Source organism: Panthera uncia (assembly GCF_023721935.1).
Source record: "Panthera uncia isolate 11264 chromosome A1 unlocalized genomic scaffold, Puncia_PCG_1.0 HiC_scaffold_17, whole genome shotgun sequence".
Taxonomy (NCBI): domain Eukaryota; kingdom Metazoa; phylum Chordata; class Mammalia; order Carnivora; family Felidae; genus Panthera; species Panthera uncia.
This window is the reverse complement of record NW_026057577.1, coordinates 58,595,402-58,614,175: the sequence shown is the minus strand read 5'-3', so window position 1 is coordinate 58,614,175 and position 18,774 is coordinate 58,595,402. Positions and strand designations below refer to the sequence as shown.

General features: G+C 36.1%; 1 protein-coding gene across 2 annotated transcripts in view; it reads right to left on the bottom strand.

The window, feature by feature from the left end:
- The window catches only part of TENT2 (terminal nucleotidyltransferase 2), a 66,773-nt gene that overhangs the window by 3,156 nt on the left and 44,843 nt on the right, over positions 1-18,774 (bottom strand). For both annotated transcript variants that reach the window (XM_049648575.1, XM_049648576.1), the window contains exons 12-13: positions 15,166-15,302; positions 5,066-5,157 (exon numbers count right to left, since the gene is read on the bottom strand). In XM_049648575.1, the coding sequence (XP_049504532.1) occupies positions 5,066-5,157; positions 15,166-15,302 (229 nt within the window). The remainder of the gene's footprint in view (positions 1-5,065; positions 5,158-15,165; positions 15,303-18,774) is intronic.

Genomic DNA, 18,774 nt, shown 5'->3' with positions numbered 1-18,774 from the left:
AGAATTTTGGTTTCTTTATTAGGTTGAACTATATGAAAGAGCCAATATTTGACAGTTTTTAACCTATGAAATAGCAAGTGCACATCGTGAATCCTAATTAGATATCTGCATAAGAAATTTTTATATACCTGTGAACCATCTAATAAGGTAGACAGAATTCAAGTGACAGGACAAGTAAAAACAAAGTCATCAGCATAGGTATGTTTTAAGTCTAAGTTATAAAAATAAGATTTCTGAAGAATGACAAAGGGTCAAAGACCTATCCCCTACCCTTAGAGAACCAAAAATAAAGAACAAAGAATTATCAAAAGGAATAAAACACTATACACAAAAAAGGTGGTCAATGTCAAATATCACAGAAAGGTAATTTTAAATTTAATTTAAAAGACCACTGATTTATCCAGCAGAGGAAAGGTCAATACCTTTGAAACTAGAAGTTTAATACTCATAAGGATGGAAAACAGTACAAAGTTATGGTGTGAGTGGACGGTTTAACGGTTTAGAAAAAGATACAGTGAGAACAGTAATTTGTAGGGGAAATTTAGCAGTGAAAGAAGAGAAACAGGAGAGCAAGTATAGAAGACAGGAAGAACACAAAGGAAAGGTGTGTGTGTGTGTGTGTGTGTGTGTGTGTGTGTGTGTGTCTCCAATGTTACCTTCCACATATTCACCTCCACCCCACTAACCCTTCCCCCACAAGATAAGAGAGAAGAGTCCATATGTAGTGATAAGGAAACTGTCTATATGAGAGGACAAGGAAATTGAGGATACCAGTGAGAAAAGGAAGATAACTAAAGGCATTAGAAATGAGATGGGATAGCCGAAATAATGCCAGGAGTAGGTAAAAATTACTAGTTTAAGAATTCTGGCACTGAAAAAGGAAAAAAAAAAAAAAAAACACAAAAACTAATTACAAGAGCCAGTACCAATCAAGAGCATTTTTCAACGATGAGAAGACGTATGTATGCTCTAAAGCTGAAAGAAAATGACTAAAGAGAAAGAGAATCAAGTGGCTAGAAAGAAGAAATGGAACAGAGGGGAAAGACCTGGAAAAAGTGTGGGAGAATAGGAAATCTGATGAAGAGGTTAACTCTAGATTTGTCATATAATCTAAGCAGGCCCATAATTTTAAAACACTCCTTTTGTATGTACATTTTTTGATTGTTTAGAAAGGCTATTTTTAAAAGGAGTTTATTGTCACAGTACAAGCATACCTTGTTTTATTGCACTTCACTTTATTGTGCTTCACAGATACTGTGTTTTTTGTGGCAACCCTGTGAACAAGTCTACTGGTGGCATTTTTCCAACAGCATTTGCTCACTTTGTTGTCTCTGTCACATTTTGGCAATTCTCACAATATTTCAAACTTTTTATCATTATACTTGTTATAGCGATCTGTGATCAGTGCTCTTTGATGTTGCTATTGGAATTTTTAGGGGGCACCACGACCACACCCATATAGGAAGGTAAACTTTGTAAATGCTGTGTGTGTTCTGACTGCTCCACCCACTGGCCATTGCCCTGTCTCTCTCCCTTTCCTTGGGCCTTCCTATTTTCCCTGAGACACATCAATATTGAACTCAGGCCAAAAAATAACCCCATGATGGCCTCAAAGTATTCAAGTGAAGTGAAAGAAAGAGTCACACAGTTTTCACTTTAAATCAAAAGCTAGAAATGATTAAGTTTGGTGAAGAAGGCATGCTGAACACCAAGACAGGCCAAAAGCTAAGCCTCTTGGAATGAACGCAAAGTTGTGAATGCAAAGAAGTTCTTGAAGGAAATGAAAAGAGCCATTCCTGTGAACATATGAACATGAAAGTCAAAGTCTTACTGCTGATACGGAAAAAATTTTAGTGGTCTGGACAGAAGACCAAATAGCCACAACATTGTCTTAAGCCAAAATCTAATTCAGAATAAGGCCCTAACTCTCTCCAATTCTACGAAGTCTGAGAGAGGTGAGAAAGCTGCAGAAGAGAAGTCTGAAGCTAGGACAGGTTTGTTCATGAGGTTTAAGGAAAGAAGCCACCTCCATAACATAAAAGTGCAAGGTGAAGGAGCAAGCGCTGATGTGGAAGCCACAGAAATGTATTCAGAAGATGTAGCTAAGATAATTCGTGAAGATGCCTACCGTAAACAACAGATTTTCCAAGTAAATGAAACAGCCTTATACTGGAAGAAGATGCCATCTAGGATTTTCATAACTAGAAAGAAGTCAATGCCTGGCTTCAAAGCTTAAGGATAAGAGGACTCTCCTGTCGGGGGCTAATGTAGCTGATAACTTTAAGTTGAAGCCAATGTTCATTTACCATTCTGAAAATCCTAGGGCCCTTAAGAATTATGTTAAATCTACTATGCCTGTGTTCTATAAATGGAGCAACAAAGCCTAGATCGCAGCACATCTGTCTACAACAGTTTACTAAATTATTTTAAGCCACCTTTTAAGACATACTATTCAGAAAAAAAAAATTCCTTTCAAAATATGACTGCTTATTGACAGTGTACCTGGTCACCCAAGAGTGCTGATGAAGATGTAAAAAAAATTGTTGTTTTCACGTCTGCTAACACAACATCCACTCTGCAGCCCATGGATCAAGAAGTGATTTCGACTTTCAAGTTTCATTATTTAAGAAATATATTTTGTAAGGCTATAAGACAGTGATTCCTATATGGATCTTGGCAAAGTCCACTGAAAAACTTTCTGGAAAGGATTCACCATTCTACATGCCAGTAAGGACATTTGTGATTCATGGGAAGAGGTGAAAATATCAGCAGTAATGGGACTTTGTAAGAAGCTGATTCCAGCCTTCATGAATGACTTTGAGAGGTTCAAGACTTCAGTGGAAAAAGTAACTGCAGATGTGGAAAGAGTGAGAGAAGTAGAATTAAAAGTGGAGCCTGAACACTGTTGTCAGCGCAGAGCCTGCATCAGATCCTCTGTCCCCCTTTCTCTGCTCTCTCCCACTTGCGCTCTCAAAAATAAACAAACATTAAAAAAAGAAGTGAAGCCTGAAGACGTGAATGACTTTTGCCACAATCTCATGATAAAACCTGAATGGATAAGGACTTGTTCTTATAGACGAGCAAAAAAAAAATGGTTTCTTCAGATGGAATTTACTCCTGGTGAAGATGCTGAAATGTCATCAAAGGATTTAATGTTACATAAACTTAGTTGAAAAAAAGAGCAGGGTTTGAAAGGACTGACTCCAATTTTCAAAGAAATACTGTGAGTAAAATGCTCTCACATGCTATAGAGAAATCATTTGTGAAAAGAAGTCAATCAACGCAGCAAACTTGACTGTCTCATTTTAAGAAATTGCCACAGCCACCTCAATCTTCAGCAATCAGCATCCTGATTAGTCAGTAGCCATCAACATCAAGACAAGATCCTCCACCAGCAGAAAGATTATGACTTGCTGAAATCTCAGACAATGGTTAGCATTTTTTAGCAACAGTCTTTTTAAATTAAGGTATGTACATTTTTCTTTCTTTTTTTTTAATATCTTATTTATTTTGAGAGAGAGCATGAACAGGCAAGGGGCAGAGAGAGGGAGACAGAGAATCCCAGGCAGGCCTGTACTGTCAGCATGGAGCCTGATGTGGAGCTCAAACTTAAAATCCATGAGATCAGGACCTGAGCCGAAATCAAGAGCTGGACGCTTGACTGAGCCACCCTGTATACTGTTCTTTTAGACGTAATACTATTCACACCTCATAGACTACAATATAGGGTAAACGTAACTTTCATATGACCAGGAAACCAAAAACTTCATTTGACTCACTGTATTGTGATATTTGCTTTATTGCGGTGGTCTGGAACTGAACCCACAATATATCCGAGGAACGCCTGTGCTTTTTTTTAAAAATAGAGTAATGCCTTATGCCAAGCTACCGGATCACATCACACACAGCACTTCACAACAGTTTTTAATATTCAAAAGAACACAAGTAACTAAAATAATACACACCCACTATGCAATTTAACCAACCACCAAAGCAGGAAATTAAATTTCATATTCAAAGACGCTTAAGATGTTGCATATAATCCAAGAATAAAATATTCTAAATTTGATGTTTTCCTACAAACACTGCACTTAACACTTAACACATTCGTTTTTACCTCAAGATTTACAAAAGTCTTCAACTTGGAATCTGTGAGAGTAATTTTGCCTCTTGAAGTCAATTTCCCACCAACTCAAAGAAATATTCAACAACATGTAAATTAATTTTAGAGAACAGATTATCTTCAGAGCATTCGATTTTTAAAGTAAAATAAATACTATTCATAAAAACCTAGCTTGCCTTAAGTATCGATATTTTAGCTATAAAAGAACTCATTTTATCTCAGTATAAGAATCATCACATGAAGATAATATTTTCTTCCACCTCAAGTCATGAAATTAAATTTCAATCACCTACAAGCAGGAGGGATGAATAAAAGACTGCTCAAATATTACCAACTGGAAGATTAAACGCCTAAATTCGTATTTACTATTTTTTACAGCTAAAGAATTAATTTTTTAAAATTCAATGAAAACACTCAGCCATAAAAAAGAATGAAATCTTGTCATTTGCAACAACGTGGATGGAGCTAGAGAGTATTAAGCTAAGTGAAGTAAGTCAGAGAAAGACAAATGCCATATGATTTCACTTATATGTGGAATTTAAGAAACAAAACAAACAAACAGAGGGGGAAAAAGGGAGGCAAACCAAAAAACACACTCTTAACTACAGAGAACAAACTGATGGCTACCATAGGGGAGGAGAGTGGGGGGATGGATTAAATAGGTGATGAGGATTAAGGAGGGCACTTGTGATGGGCACTGCATGGTGTATGTAAGTACTGAATCACTAAATTCTACACTTAAAGCTAATATTACACTGTATGTTAACTGGAATTTAAATAAAAAGTTGGAAGAAAAAAAAGAACATTTTATAACTAAAAGACTTGTAAGCCAGAATATGAATGTATTAATTTTAACTGAAATACAAACTGAAATTATTCAAGTAATTCTCTCAGTACCATGGTGATAACTGGGTGGTAAAGTAGTAGTTGTGGGAAAGCTACCTTCGACACAGATGTATTTATTTCTCCATTCAATACCATCAGGCCTGGGAATGGCTTTGGCTTCACGAACTGAAATCATTTGACTGTTCCAGCTAAAAGAAGAAAAATATCGTGTTAACTATTTGCTTAATTTTCATTTTATTAGGTTTATCATATTTAACAGTGAGTCCCATTCTGATTTTCTCACAGAATACTGAAACTTGCCTCCACCCTCAGCACCACAATCCCTATTTCCCCTTCTCCTTTTTTCTCCATAGCACTTATATTCTAACAATTTGCTTATTTATTATGTTACTGTTTATTGTGTGTCTCTCCCAAGCCGAATGAAAGCTCCAAGATAATTTATGTATTTTTTTCACTGTTCGAATATTGTTTAGTACAAAGTAAACATTCAATACATATTTACTGAATAAATGAATATGAAAAATAAGAAAATATAAGCAGAAAATATAAAAATTATGTTCATTGTTAGCACCTCAGGAAGGATTTCTTATTAAGACATGTAATCACACATTGTTTTCAGATATCATTAAATAATCTTGTTTAGTGCATGTCCATTTATATGATTTGGGAGAAAATTTTGCAATTTTCCAATAGAAGCCGTAGGTGCTGTTTTAGGAAAAATTAATACTCTATGAAAACATATTGTTATTGCTGTATATCAGATGTAGCTATTAACAGTAAAGTTATATTCAAATAAAACAATTTTATCAGCATGTCGAAAGGTAAACTGACCAATCTGTCTGTAGTAGGTACTAACCTTACATTCTGGTTTTGTTTGGTTTTTTTATTTCTTTATAATAGTTCTGCACAAGTATGATTTTCGTTTTCTCTAAAATGTATGACAATTCACCTTGTATACAAGATAAAAATAAGTTTGGAAAATAGGTGAAATCTTTTTTTTTTTTTTTCAGCCATATTTAGTTCTGTTCACCATTTCAGTAAGAATAGAAAGACCAAGTTTTGGGACCTTCCATCTCCAACATTTATCTACTCGTCCTCTATTTATCAGACAAAGAATTTCTAAGAATATAATCATGGGTCCAATATGGCATTTGTTTCTGGAAAACTGATCCATCTCTATGTTAAATATGCAAGAAAACATTGCACCTTGTGAAGTTGGATAATTGAATAGGATCCTTGAAGTATGATTTTCTATTTTTTCTTATCAGGAATACTAGAAATACTTAGCAAAGACAGCTTTTAAATTAAGAATACGTATCAGAATTTATGCTTTTTAAAAACTAGGTAGGTTATCAAAGAGAAATACTTAGTATTAATTACAGTAACATGTTTTAGATCTGTCATGTACAGTAGCTCCATTAGTAGAAACTCCAAACAGAAAAGAACTACAATGCTCTGTTGGTCCAGGTTTGTTTCCAAAATTTTTGTAAAATAACAAGGAACGGGCATCTAGCTGGTTTAGTCATAAATAGAGCATGAGACTCTCGATTTTGGGGTCATGAGTTCAGGACCCACACTGGTTATAGCGATTACATACATACATAAATACAAAAGAAAAAAAAAACAACAATGTAAAGGAGAGAGTTATAGAACCATGTGCCAGAACCAAACAATGATACTTTGTGCTACACTTTACTTCATACCACTTGAGGTAAATTTCACTAATAAAATGAACTTTTTCCTGAGACTACTTGTTTCTCATTCAACTTAAAGGACAGTTGAATCTGAAATAAAATTAAAATTGGAATGTTAAAAAGGTGTAGACCGATTTTTTTTCTTTCAGACAAATTTAGAATGTTGAAATACTGTATCCTGCTGTTAAATTACAGTTTTTTGTTTTTTTATTAATCAAAGGAACTCTTCTTACCACCATATTTCTATGAAATACAATCCTGAATTTATATTACATGCCAATACTTAGTTCTAAACTGGGTCACAGAAACATATGTTACATACCTACATTCACTTTATTATCCCTAACCAGGTATCATTTAAGCTGCAGCCTATAATCAACCTGAATAATGCAGCTATTTAAGTGACTATATCATTTGAAGTACTTCACAAAGGGAAAAAAAAAAAAATATTTTAAAACACTATAATTTAGACTGATTCAATCTATTGCATTTTCAAAGCTCTTTTAAATATCTCTAAATTGTTAAATATTTGAAATAATAAAATATGATATATAATTTATTTACTATTTTTATTTTTAGAGGTGAATTTAAATGTAGAATCCAAATGGAAATTTATAAACATTTTCCCTAAATATGTCACTTTTTTTTATTCATTTATTTTTTTTTTTAATTTTTTTTTTAAACGTTTATTTATTTTTGAGACAGAGAGAGAGCATGAACAGGGGAGAGGCAGAGAGAGAGGGAGACACAGAATCCGAAACAGGCTCCAGGCTCTGAGTGGTCAGCACAGAGCCCGACGCGGGGCTCGAACTCACTGACCGTGAGATCATGACCTGAGCCGAAGTCAGACGCTCAACCGACCGAGCCACCCAGGTGCCCCCCTAAATATGTCATTCTTTAAAACAGGGACCTAATTAACCCTTGTATCATACTATATTTTTTGTTATTTTATTTTATTTATTTTTTTAAGCATATAGTGCAACAATGATTTCAGGAGTAGATTCCTTAGTGACCTTTACCCATTTAGCCCATCTCCCCTCCCACAACCCCTCCCGTAACCCTCAGTTTGTTCTCCATATTTATGAGTCTCTTCTGTTCTGTCCCCCTCCCTATTTTTATATTATGTTTCCCTTCCCTTAGGTTCATCTGTTTTATCTCTTAAAGTCCTCATATGAGTGAAGTCATATGATTTTTGTCTTTCTCTAATTTCACTCAGCATAATACCCTCCAGTTCTATCCATGTAGTGGCAAATGGCAAGATTTAATTATTTTTGATTGCCGAGCAATACTCCATTGTATATATATGCCACACCTTCTTTATCCATTCATCCATCGACAGACATTTGGGCTCTTTCCATACTTCAGCTATTGTCGACAGTGCTGCTGTAAACACTGGGGTGCATGCGTCCCCTCTAAACAGCACCCCCATATCCCTTGGATAAATACCTAGTAGTGCAATTGCTGGGTCATAGGGTAGTTCTATTTTTAGTTTTTTGAGGAACCTCCTCCATACTGTTTTCCAGAGTGGCTGCACCAGCTTGCATTCCCATCATACCATATTTTTCTATTGTAATTTGTTTGCCCTATGAAAATCTATTATTTTTCACTCAATAATTAAGGTGTAAAATAAGATACAGCCTATAAAAGAGGAATGTGTCAGGAAAGCAGATAGAGGGCTTAATTTAATCTAAAATAGATTTGATAATATATGGTAATATTTTGAATATAAAACTTAGTTTATCAACTCTATATTGGTAAGATGCCTGCTTCTTTACTTCAGTAATGATAATGGACTGCCACTCATCCATTAACTCTCTCCTAGCCATTTTTTTAATGACAAAGTGTTTTGAAATGTTTTCTTAAATAGGAACATTAAAATTAAAATTTTAAGTCTAACAAAGCAAGTCAAAATTATGGGTCTGATACTATATGACCATGTATATATGTACACATATACATATACATACATACATACAAATACATACACACATATGCTAAGACTAGTCTAAGTGAACAAATATATATTTGGGGCTGGGAAGCAAACAAAAAGAAAACTTTGTCAGGGATTTCAAGCTTCTTATGCAGACAGAAAATTTTGGTCTAATGCCAGAGTTTTGTTTTTAAAAAATTTTTTTTAACGTTTATTTTTGAGACAGAGAGAGACAGAGCATGAGCGGGGGAGGGTCAGAGAGAGAGGGAGACACAGAATCCAAAGCAGGCTCCAGGCTCTGAGCTGTCAGCACAGAGCCTGACGCGGGGCTGAAACTCATGGACCGTGAGATCATGACCTGAGCCGAAGTTGGACGCTTAACCGACTGAGCCTCCCAGGCGTCCCTAGAGTTTTCTTTTGTTAGAGTTCTGTTTTGTTTTGACTGGTTCTCCTTCTGCCTGACCCTTTCTTCCACCTGACTCCTTAAATTCTGGTGTCCACCAGGGTCTCACCTCTTTCAATCTTCTTCTAATGCTACAGCACCCTTCCTAAGCTTTAACAGTCTGATGTTTCTTTCCCAAATCCTCTTCTCCAGCCCTGATCTTGATACTAAGCTCAAGGACAATCCTTGCAATTAACAACTGGAAACCACCACCTGGATGTCCTACATGCATCCCTGTGCCCACATTTTCGAGACTAATTTAATACATTCTGTCTATGGTCAGAATAAACCACTTCCGTGCACACCCCCTCAACTTTCTTACCCTTCCTGCTGCACTGATCTTATTTGGTTGAAAAACAACCATTATTAAATCTATGTCTACTCCAATTCATTCCCATGCAGCTCAACAGGCCTGGAGAGAAATATGCAACCATGCTGACCTTTAAATTCATGACAACTTTAAATGCACTTTAAATTTATGATGACTTAGCTCAAAAAGACCTTAGATGCTACTACCCGCCAATTATATTGTATTTCCATAGTTAATACACTCCTTTATTCTCCTACAGGATAATTCATACTTCCTCTCACTTTTCAAATTTCCTCACAATCATTCCCAGTTGATGTCCATCCTTCATTTCACTAAAAAACTAAAGCAACCAAAAGATAATTTCTATACCTCCCACTCTTATCAATTCCTCTATATCCACATACTCTGCTTTTTCTTTTTTTTTTTTAATAATTTTTTTTAATGTTTATTTATCTTTGGGAGACAGGGAGACAGAGTGGGGGAGGGGCACAGAGAGAGTGAGACACAGAATCTGAAGCAGGCTCCAGTCTCCGAGCTGTCAGCACAGAGCCTGAGGCAGGACTTGAACCCACAAAGCGGGATCACGACCTGGGCCAAAGTCAGACACTCAACCAACTGAGCCACCCAGGTGGTCCTTCTTCTTATTATTATTAATGCATTGTCTGTGCTCCTATCCCACTTGTGCTCTAGATTCCAACCCTCCTTGATTCAAAAAAAGTATACTGTTCAACAATTTACTATGTATTTTCCTGCTATCATCAATTTTGACATCAAGATGGGTTATTTCTCCTGAAATACTCAACCCCACTGAACTCTCCAATTCCTTTTTGTTATTATTATTTGAGAGAGAGAGAGAGAGAGAGAGAGAGAGAGAGCGAGCACGCGAGCAGGGGAGAGGGGCTGAGGGAGAGACTTAACTCCGATTTCTACTCTCCATTCTATATACTACACTATGTGTATTTAATTCTTCCCTGTTCTCTCTTGAGCCCACACCAGTGATGCTTTTTACCCCCATTATTCCACAGAAACTGCTCCTGGCAAGAGACCAGGGGCCTCCCATGTGGACCAATGTTCCAACGGTCACCTTTTACTGCTCATCTTGAACTTGACCTATCAAAAACTGTGACACAGATAATCACTCCTTCCCCCTCGAAACACTTCCCCACCTTTGGATTCTAAGACAATACATTCTATTGGCTTTCCTCCTATCTCAATGATCCTCCCTTTTGGACTATAAATTAGTTCTTTCTTATCCCTCACCTCATTTTTATTTCATCTTTGTATTATGAAATTCTTCAGAGAGAAAAACTTGAAAAGCATAAAGCTCAAAAAGAATACAATAGTGTTAACATTTCCCACACGTGCTTGTATATGTGTATATGTGCGTGTTTTGAACTGAACTATTTGCTAAGCTGTGGATACATGAAACTTCATTTCTTTATCTTTTGGCATATATCTCCTAAAGAACTTTGTTTCCTTTATAATACCAACAGCATCTAGAAATTAACAGTAAGTCAAATGCCTTTTATAATTCCTCCACCCTAATCAGATTACAATCAAGGCTCGTGTATTGTATTTGTCCCATCTCCTTAACCTGAAAAAGTTCTCTCCACTTATTTTTTTAATGACATTGACATTTTAAGAGACTAGGCCAGTTGTTTCAAAAAACACCTATATTTTGAATTTGCCTCTCTTCTTTGTGTCATTTAACATATTCCTGTATCTTCTGTACTTCCTATAAACCTCTTAACAAGGGACTTTCTAAGGATTGTCTTTGGGCCTTTCTCTTTCCTATTGGTTTTTTCAAACAGTTTCATAGCTTTAAATACCATTTACCTGTTGACAACTCCCAAATATATAGCTCTAACCATGACCTCTCTCCTGAACTCTAGATTTGTATATCCAACTATATACTCAATATCTCCACGTGAATATTTTGCAGGTATCTCAACTTTTCAATGTTTAAAATCAATAATGCTCTTCCACTGCCTTCCCCATTACACCTAATGGCAACTCCATTGTTTCAGTTGCTTGCCAAAAACTTAGAAATCATTCTTGACTCCTTCTCATATGCTACATCTAATCTGTTGCAAATTAATATTATACAAGTGAATCTGACTACTTTTCATCCACTTCCACTATAATCATCCTTATCCAAGGCACTTCTCTTAAATTATTGTAATATCCTTCTAAGTAGGCTCCCTGCTTATGCCCTTGGTTCCCCTCAGTCTATTCTTACCCACCAGCAGCCAGTCTGTTCTTCCCTGTGATAAACCAAACCAGATTATATCATTTCTTTACTGGAACCCCTCCAGTGGTTTTCCGTATCACCCAAAGGAAAAGCCAAAGTTACCAAAATTAACTAGATAGCCCTACATGATGTAGCTTTCCTTAACTCTTTGAAAGCATTTTCTTCAATTCTCTTCCAGGCACACTGGCCTCTTTGCTATTCCTTGAAGATGTCAGACAACTCCCATCTCAGGTTCTTTGTCTTTGCACTTGCTTTTCCTTCTGTTTGGAAACCTCTTCTCCACAGACACATAACTCACACATTCCTCTCCATCATTTCTTTACTAAAGGTCACTTTTCAGGGCGCCTGGGTGGCTCAGTCGGTTAACCATTAAGCATCTGACTTCGGCTCAGGTCATGATCTTGTAGTCCGTGAGTTCGAACCCCGCACTGGGCTCTGTGCTGACAGCTCAGAGCCTGGAGCCTGCTTCAGATTCTGTGTCTCCCTCTCTCTCTGCCCCTCCCCTGCTCGTACTCTGTCACCCTCTCCCAAAAATAAATAAACATTAAAAAAAAATTTAAAAAAAAGAGATCACTTTTTCTGTGGGACTTTTCCTTCACCATGCTAAGTAATAAACTGCAATGCAGGCATTAAAACTGTAAGAATTACATATACCAGAAACTCCTTTTTTGCTTTTGCTTTATTTTTCTCCACTTACCACCATCTAATATGCTAGACATTTTGTTTGTTTATTGTCTCTCTGTAGTACAATACATATGCAACGTAAGCTCCATGAAGACACTTTTGCCTGTTTTGTTAACTGCCATATCCCTGATGCATAGAAAATAGCTTGATATGTAGTAGGCACTCAATGATTTATTAAATGAGATGAAAAAAATCAGAATAAGAAAGGAGATGGCTGGAAAAATTAGGCCTTTGTAATTTCCTTCTTAAAAAATGTATTTAAGTATGTAGGCATGCATTTTTAACTTGAGATAGACTAGCAGTAATGGCATGTGATTAGGCAGCCAGAGAATAAAGAGGATTAAAAAATAGGTAACCTTTTAAGGTTCCTAGAATCTCTAGTACCTAGGAGTTTTTAAGATATTTAAAACTTAAATTTTTCCTTTGTTTTGCTAAAATACAAAATTATTACATTCTGACTTTTTTTTTCCCTTGGTTCTCTGAGCTACCTGATCCTTTTTTTTATTTTGTCAGTTCCCTGCTCCCAGGTACAGTTCTAGAAGCGTGGCTTCATTTTAAGAATTTTCAGCAGGAAGGTTTGGGAGAAAGCTGTGAGTGAAGCAGATAGGAAAATCTTAGTGATTTTTAAATGGCCATACCAAATTTCTGCAACATTTATGCCATGTACTCAAGCGTTGCTTAATAGGCACTTAATTCTGCCTTCAAGTAAAGAGAATTTTTTAAACGAGTATCTCCAAGTTCAGAAGAAATCCTTACAAACATTTCTAACAGCTGCCAGAATTCCTCTGAACAGCACCTAGTTCATTGCCATGACTACATTCTTGGCAGTGCTCTCTCCAGTCAAATTTCTGAAAATATCTGGTATGAAACAACAATATACTTGACAACTGCACTGTATGATGAAAGAATGGGTGAAGATGTCTCCTAAATCATGTATCATAGTGGTAACAAATGCATCCAAAAGTTCAAAACCTCTTTTGAAACCTCAGCATCCTAGCCAGTATCATTTGGTACAACCAGCTAGTTTCTGTTAATACTAAACTAACACACAAACCTGCACATCTACCATCTTGTTTCAGTCCAACAAAGCAGTTGATTTTCAAGGTACTGGTATCTAGATGTTCTAGTCCTAAACTATACGTGGTAGAAATATATCTTTTTTCTATGAATCCTTTCCCTCTCTTCAAACTTCCCTAATTTACAATAAAACAGACAATGCCAATATATTCTAAAAATTAAGAATATAGTTTTGGAGTCAGACCCCAGACTGAATCCCAGTTCTCTAACTACCTAGCTGTACTGCCATAGGCAAGTTTAAAGTATACAAAGTATACAAATTCCCTAGGCCTCACGGGGGATTACCAGGAGGATTAAATGAAATAATATATAGAAATCACTTGGCATACTGTAGGCCATTAGGTACTCACTAAACATTAGCTACAGTTACTGCAACATCTCAAAAATCTTAACTCTAGAATAACCTTTATAGTCTCTTACATCCCATGTCTCTTATTTCTTAAATCTTTTCTTGTCTTTATAAATGAAGGCTCCTTCCTTTTTATCCTTATTGCCTGGACTTACACTCTGGTGCTGGTCATTTTTAACGGTGATTATTTTAACTTCATTCTTATTCAACTACTTTCCTCCAGCATTTTTCCTACTCCTTTTCTTAACCTAATTCAGTAATTTTTAAGTCACCTTTAGTATCTTTGCAACATGTCTGTAATCTTACCCTCTGCTTCAAAAGTATTTATTTATAGCAAGTATTTTTCAAGTAGCCACTGTCTGGCACTAGGGTAGGTAATGGAGACACAACTGTAAACTAAACAGGCACAGAATGGTAAAAGCTCTGCTTTGAGGAATTTAAATAACATTACTTCTTTCATGCCCTATGTTTCAAATCATCTCCTACGAGGCAGGTTTCTTTAGAGCTACTGCATCACAGCAAACAAAACAATACTGACACTGCAGTAAAGCATCATAGTTAAGAGTATGGATTTTGCAGTCAAAACCAACAGAAATACTCCCCTGAATAGCTGTGTGATCTTAGGGAAAGTTTCTTCACCTCTCTAAATGCTTCACTGGTAAAATGGGCATAATATAATACCACATGATATGGTTATTATGTAAACTGAATGAGATAATACATATCTGTTTAGAACAATTTTTCCCATCTAATAACAGCAATTTATTACAAATGCTATTTTCCCTCTCTCCAAATCTCTTCCAAGTGGCACCCTCCTCCTCTAACTCTGTACAACTCCTAAGTCCTCTCTCTTCCTCCTTCAAGCTTTTCAGAGGAGCTGCAAACAATCCCTAATGCCACTCAATCTGGACTAAGAACTCCCTTAAGAACTTTCAGTTAAATCCAGTCTGATTATACACTTTAGTGTTCTATGTTTACCTATCACCCTCAGAAGAAGAAACAAAAAAAAAAAAAGGAAAAGGAGTATTCCTTAATTTTTATTCATACTAACACAACTATTCAGGTATCAAGTATCCAGAAGATCTTTTCCCAAGTTTGTTTTAGCTGTGTTTATAATAAATCTTAACTTCCTAAAAACAGATGTTTCAAACTATGCAGCACCTATACAGGGCCATCACAAACATTTATTCAGGCCCTGCTATGAAAAGAGGCAGGTAAACATAAAATGAAATCGCTACTGAAATCTACTAAAATCGGGCTTACTGAACTGTAATTTTTCATTAGCTAGGAATGTGAAATCTACTTAGTTTCTAACAATTAATCATTGGAATATTAAATTTTATAAACTGTGTACTTCTAGACAAGTCTGTAGCACTGAAATTAACAAATATAGCTTCCGACCAAAATTGTAGCATTCACAGAGATAAATGAATAAACACAATTTGAAATTTTCACTTACTCAAATTCTGTAGCATAATATTTAAGAAAGCCCAGTAAGAGGTCCCCAAGATTTGATTCATTCTTCGAGAGGTAAGGAGGAACATTACATGGAGCTTGATGTACAAGATGCAGCTGTATAGCAGGACTAAAAGATTCCTGTCAAAAAGAAAAAGGGGGAAATATAAAGCCATTTAAAACACACACTAAAAACTTTACAAATCCTGACGTAATGCTCTCTGAAGAAGAGAGAAGAAATCTTTATGATGGCAGTTTGGAAATCTGAAGTTTTTCTCCTACTAAGGATTTCACCAGTATTTGGAGTATGCCAGAAAATACTTAAAAAACTAAGAGATTCTAAACCTTGGCTGAGGTATATCACTCATTTAAGTGGATCCCTACAGTAGCAAAAAATTTTCTAACTCATAAACCCTTACTGTACATACTAAGATTTCATCAAATTACATATGGATTTTTTTATAAATGTATCTCCTTAACTGCTTCTACAAGGAGCAGTTGTACTTTATAAAGGGTTAAATCAAGCACAAGGTAAGAGCGTTTTCTAACTGCCACTTAAAATTTCTCTTAGAGACCATAAAAGTAATTAATATATGTATAGTACTTATACCAATTTTAAGATTCTTAAAATTTTATTTCATTTTTGTATTTTGTATCTTAATGGGAAGGAAAGACAGAAATTCAACATGAATTAAACTTCAAAAGACAAAGAAGGCAGGGAAAAGAAGAAAGATAGGAAACAAACCAGAAAGCAATATTCAGCAAACTTTTACCACAATATTCATAAAGGAGGGTATCATTCGCTTGTAATCCATGCTGAAACAACACACTTATTGGAAAGAATACTAATGGGTACTTATCTTTTTGCTGATAGTAGGCCATTCATTTTCATGTATGATCTTTATTAGTAACAAATTCTGGTTCTAAAACATACTGAATGAACTATGGAGGTTCTAACGTAATACATATCCACGTATTAGAAAAAAAACTTTAAGGTAATTTGAACACTGTCCTTAAGATGGGTTTTCTACATGCCTCTTTGCCATCAGAGTAATAGATTTTTTTTTAAGCAACTTGTTCAGGCAAAACAGCTTATCCTTAAGGTTCCCAAATACCTAACAAATCAACCTTCAGTTTATGGATATCAATTCAATTAGTAATGTCTAAGTCACTCCATTAAATTTTTAAAAAAGGCTCCCAAAAAACTAAGCTGATACAGAGAAACAGGGTAGTGCATCTATTTAAAGGCAGTCCTCGGGGTGCCCGGGTGGCTCAGTTAGTTAAGCATCTGACTCAATTTCAGCTCACATCATGATCTTACAGTTCATGAGCTCAAGCCCCACATTGGGCTCTGTGCTGGCAATGTGAAGCCTGCTTGGGATTCTCTCTCTCCCTCTCTGTCTCTGCACCTCTCCTTTCACCTGCTTGCAAGCGTGAGTGCGCTCTCTCTCAAAAATAAATAAACATTTTTAAAAATTTTAAAAATAAAGGTAATCCTCAAAACTCCCAGTAAAAATAAAGGAGCAAGAAAATAACAAATTCTCTCCCTGTCCTACAATTCTATCAATAATTTTTAACTACCAAGAAGTAAAGGATTACCTTTCTCTCAGAAGACCATTCTACCCCAACCACAGTTTGTAAAGCTGACACTCCTAAACCTGGAACTTCCCCTTACACTTCTCTCAGATTTAGTATTACATTATGAGAATAAGGTAGAAATCTACATTGTCTCTCCAACTAGGGGGAGTACAAGAGAAGCCTCAATTTCTAAAAAAGCATGAAAGCAGAGGGGCAGCAGGAGTACTGCGTCTACCACCCTCTGTCTTGTACTTGGTAAGTATAAAACTGGACTTAGGACAGCATTTTAACTTGTAAAATTTAAATGTTATTTTCTGGCTAATTAAACAAAAAGATATAAGTTCAAATGACAAGGAGAAGAAAAGTAGATCACTGTTAATACCTTCTGCTCAGAAAGCTTTTTACTAATTTTGATTTCTAGCGCATAGCACACTAAGAATTCAATTTATGAACTGATGCTGAAATAAAACAGTCATTTTCTTACCTTAATTCTAAAACTGTTTGAACCTCTTTTAAAATTTTTATTTTTTTTCAATAATTTAAATAAAAAGATCATTAACTGTGATTAACAATGAAGAGTTGTGAGACCTACTCTACTCAAATGCTGAATGACTTGACTAACAGTTTGACCAGTCTCCTCTTAGCTCCGTTATTCTTTTCCATGGTCACATACAAAAAAGGCCATGGCATATATACTTGGGGAGAACCGAAGGAGAAATCCAAACTTAAAAAAAAAAAAAAAAGGGTCTAAAAGATGCCATAAGTAAACAGAAATTCCATTTAACCATCAGAAATCCCCATTGTTAGCAATCCTAAAATTCATATGGAACCACAAAAGGCCCTGAATAGCCAAAGTAATTTTGAAGAAGAAGACCAAAGCAGGAGCCATCACAATCCCAGACTTTAGCCTCTACTACAAAGCTGTAATCATCAAGACAGCATGGTATTGGCACAAAAACAGACACACAGACCAATGGAATAGAATAGAAACCCCAGAACTAGACCCACAAACGGATGGCCAACTCATCTTTGGCAAAGCAGGAAAGAACATCCAATGGAAAAAAGACAGTCTCTTTAACAAATGGTGCTGGGAGAACTGGACAGCAACATGCAGAAAGTTGAAACTAGACCACTTTCTCACACCATTCACAAAAATAAACTCAAAATGGATAAAGGACCTGAAAGTGAGACAGGAAACCATCAAAACCCTAGAGGAGAAAGCAGGAAAAGACCTCTCTGACCTCAGCCGTAGCAATTTCTTACTTGACATATCCCCAAAGGCAAGGGAATTAAAAGCAAACATGAACTATTGGGACCTTATGAAAATAAAAAGCTTCTGCACAGCAAAGGAAACAACCAACAAAACTAAAAGGCAACCAATGGAATGGGAAAAGATATTTGCAAATGACATATTGGACAAAGGGCTAGTATCCAAAATCTATAAAGAGCTCACCAAACTCCACACCCGAAAAACAAATAACCCAGTGAAGAAATGGGCAGAAAACATGAACAGACACTTCTCTAAAGAAGACATCCGGATGGCCAACAAGCACATGAAAAAGATGCTCAACCTCGCTCATCAGGGAAATACAAATCAAAACCAAGGGATACAGGAGCACTGATGCATAGGGGCACTTGTACCCCAATGTTTATAGCAGCACTCTCAACAACAGCCAAATTATGGAAAGAGCCTAAATGTCCATCAACTGATGAACGGATTAAGAAATTGTGGTTTATATACACACAATGGAGTACTACGTGGCAATGAGAAAGAATGAAATATGGCCCTTTGTAGCAACATGGATGGAACTGGAGAGTGTTATGCTTAGTGAAATAAGCCATACAGAGAAAGACAGATACCGTATGTTTTCACTCTTATGTGGATCCTGAGAAACTTAACAGAAACCCATGGGGGAGAGGAAGGGAAAAAGAAAAAAGAAAAAAAGGAGGTTAGAGTGGGAGAGAGCCAAAGCATAAGAGACTCTTAGAACTGAGAACTGAGGGTTGATGGGGGGTGGGAGGGAGGGGAGGGTGG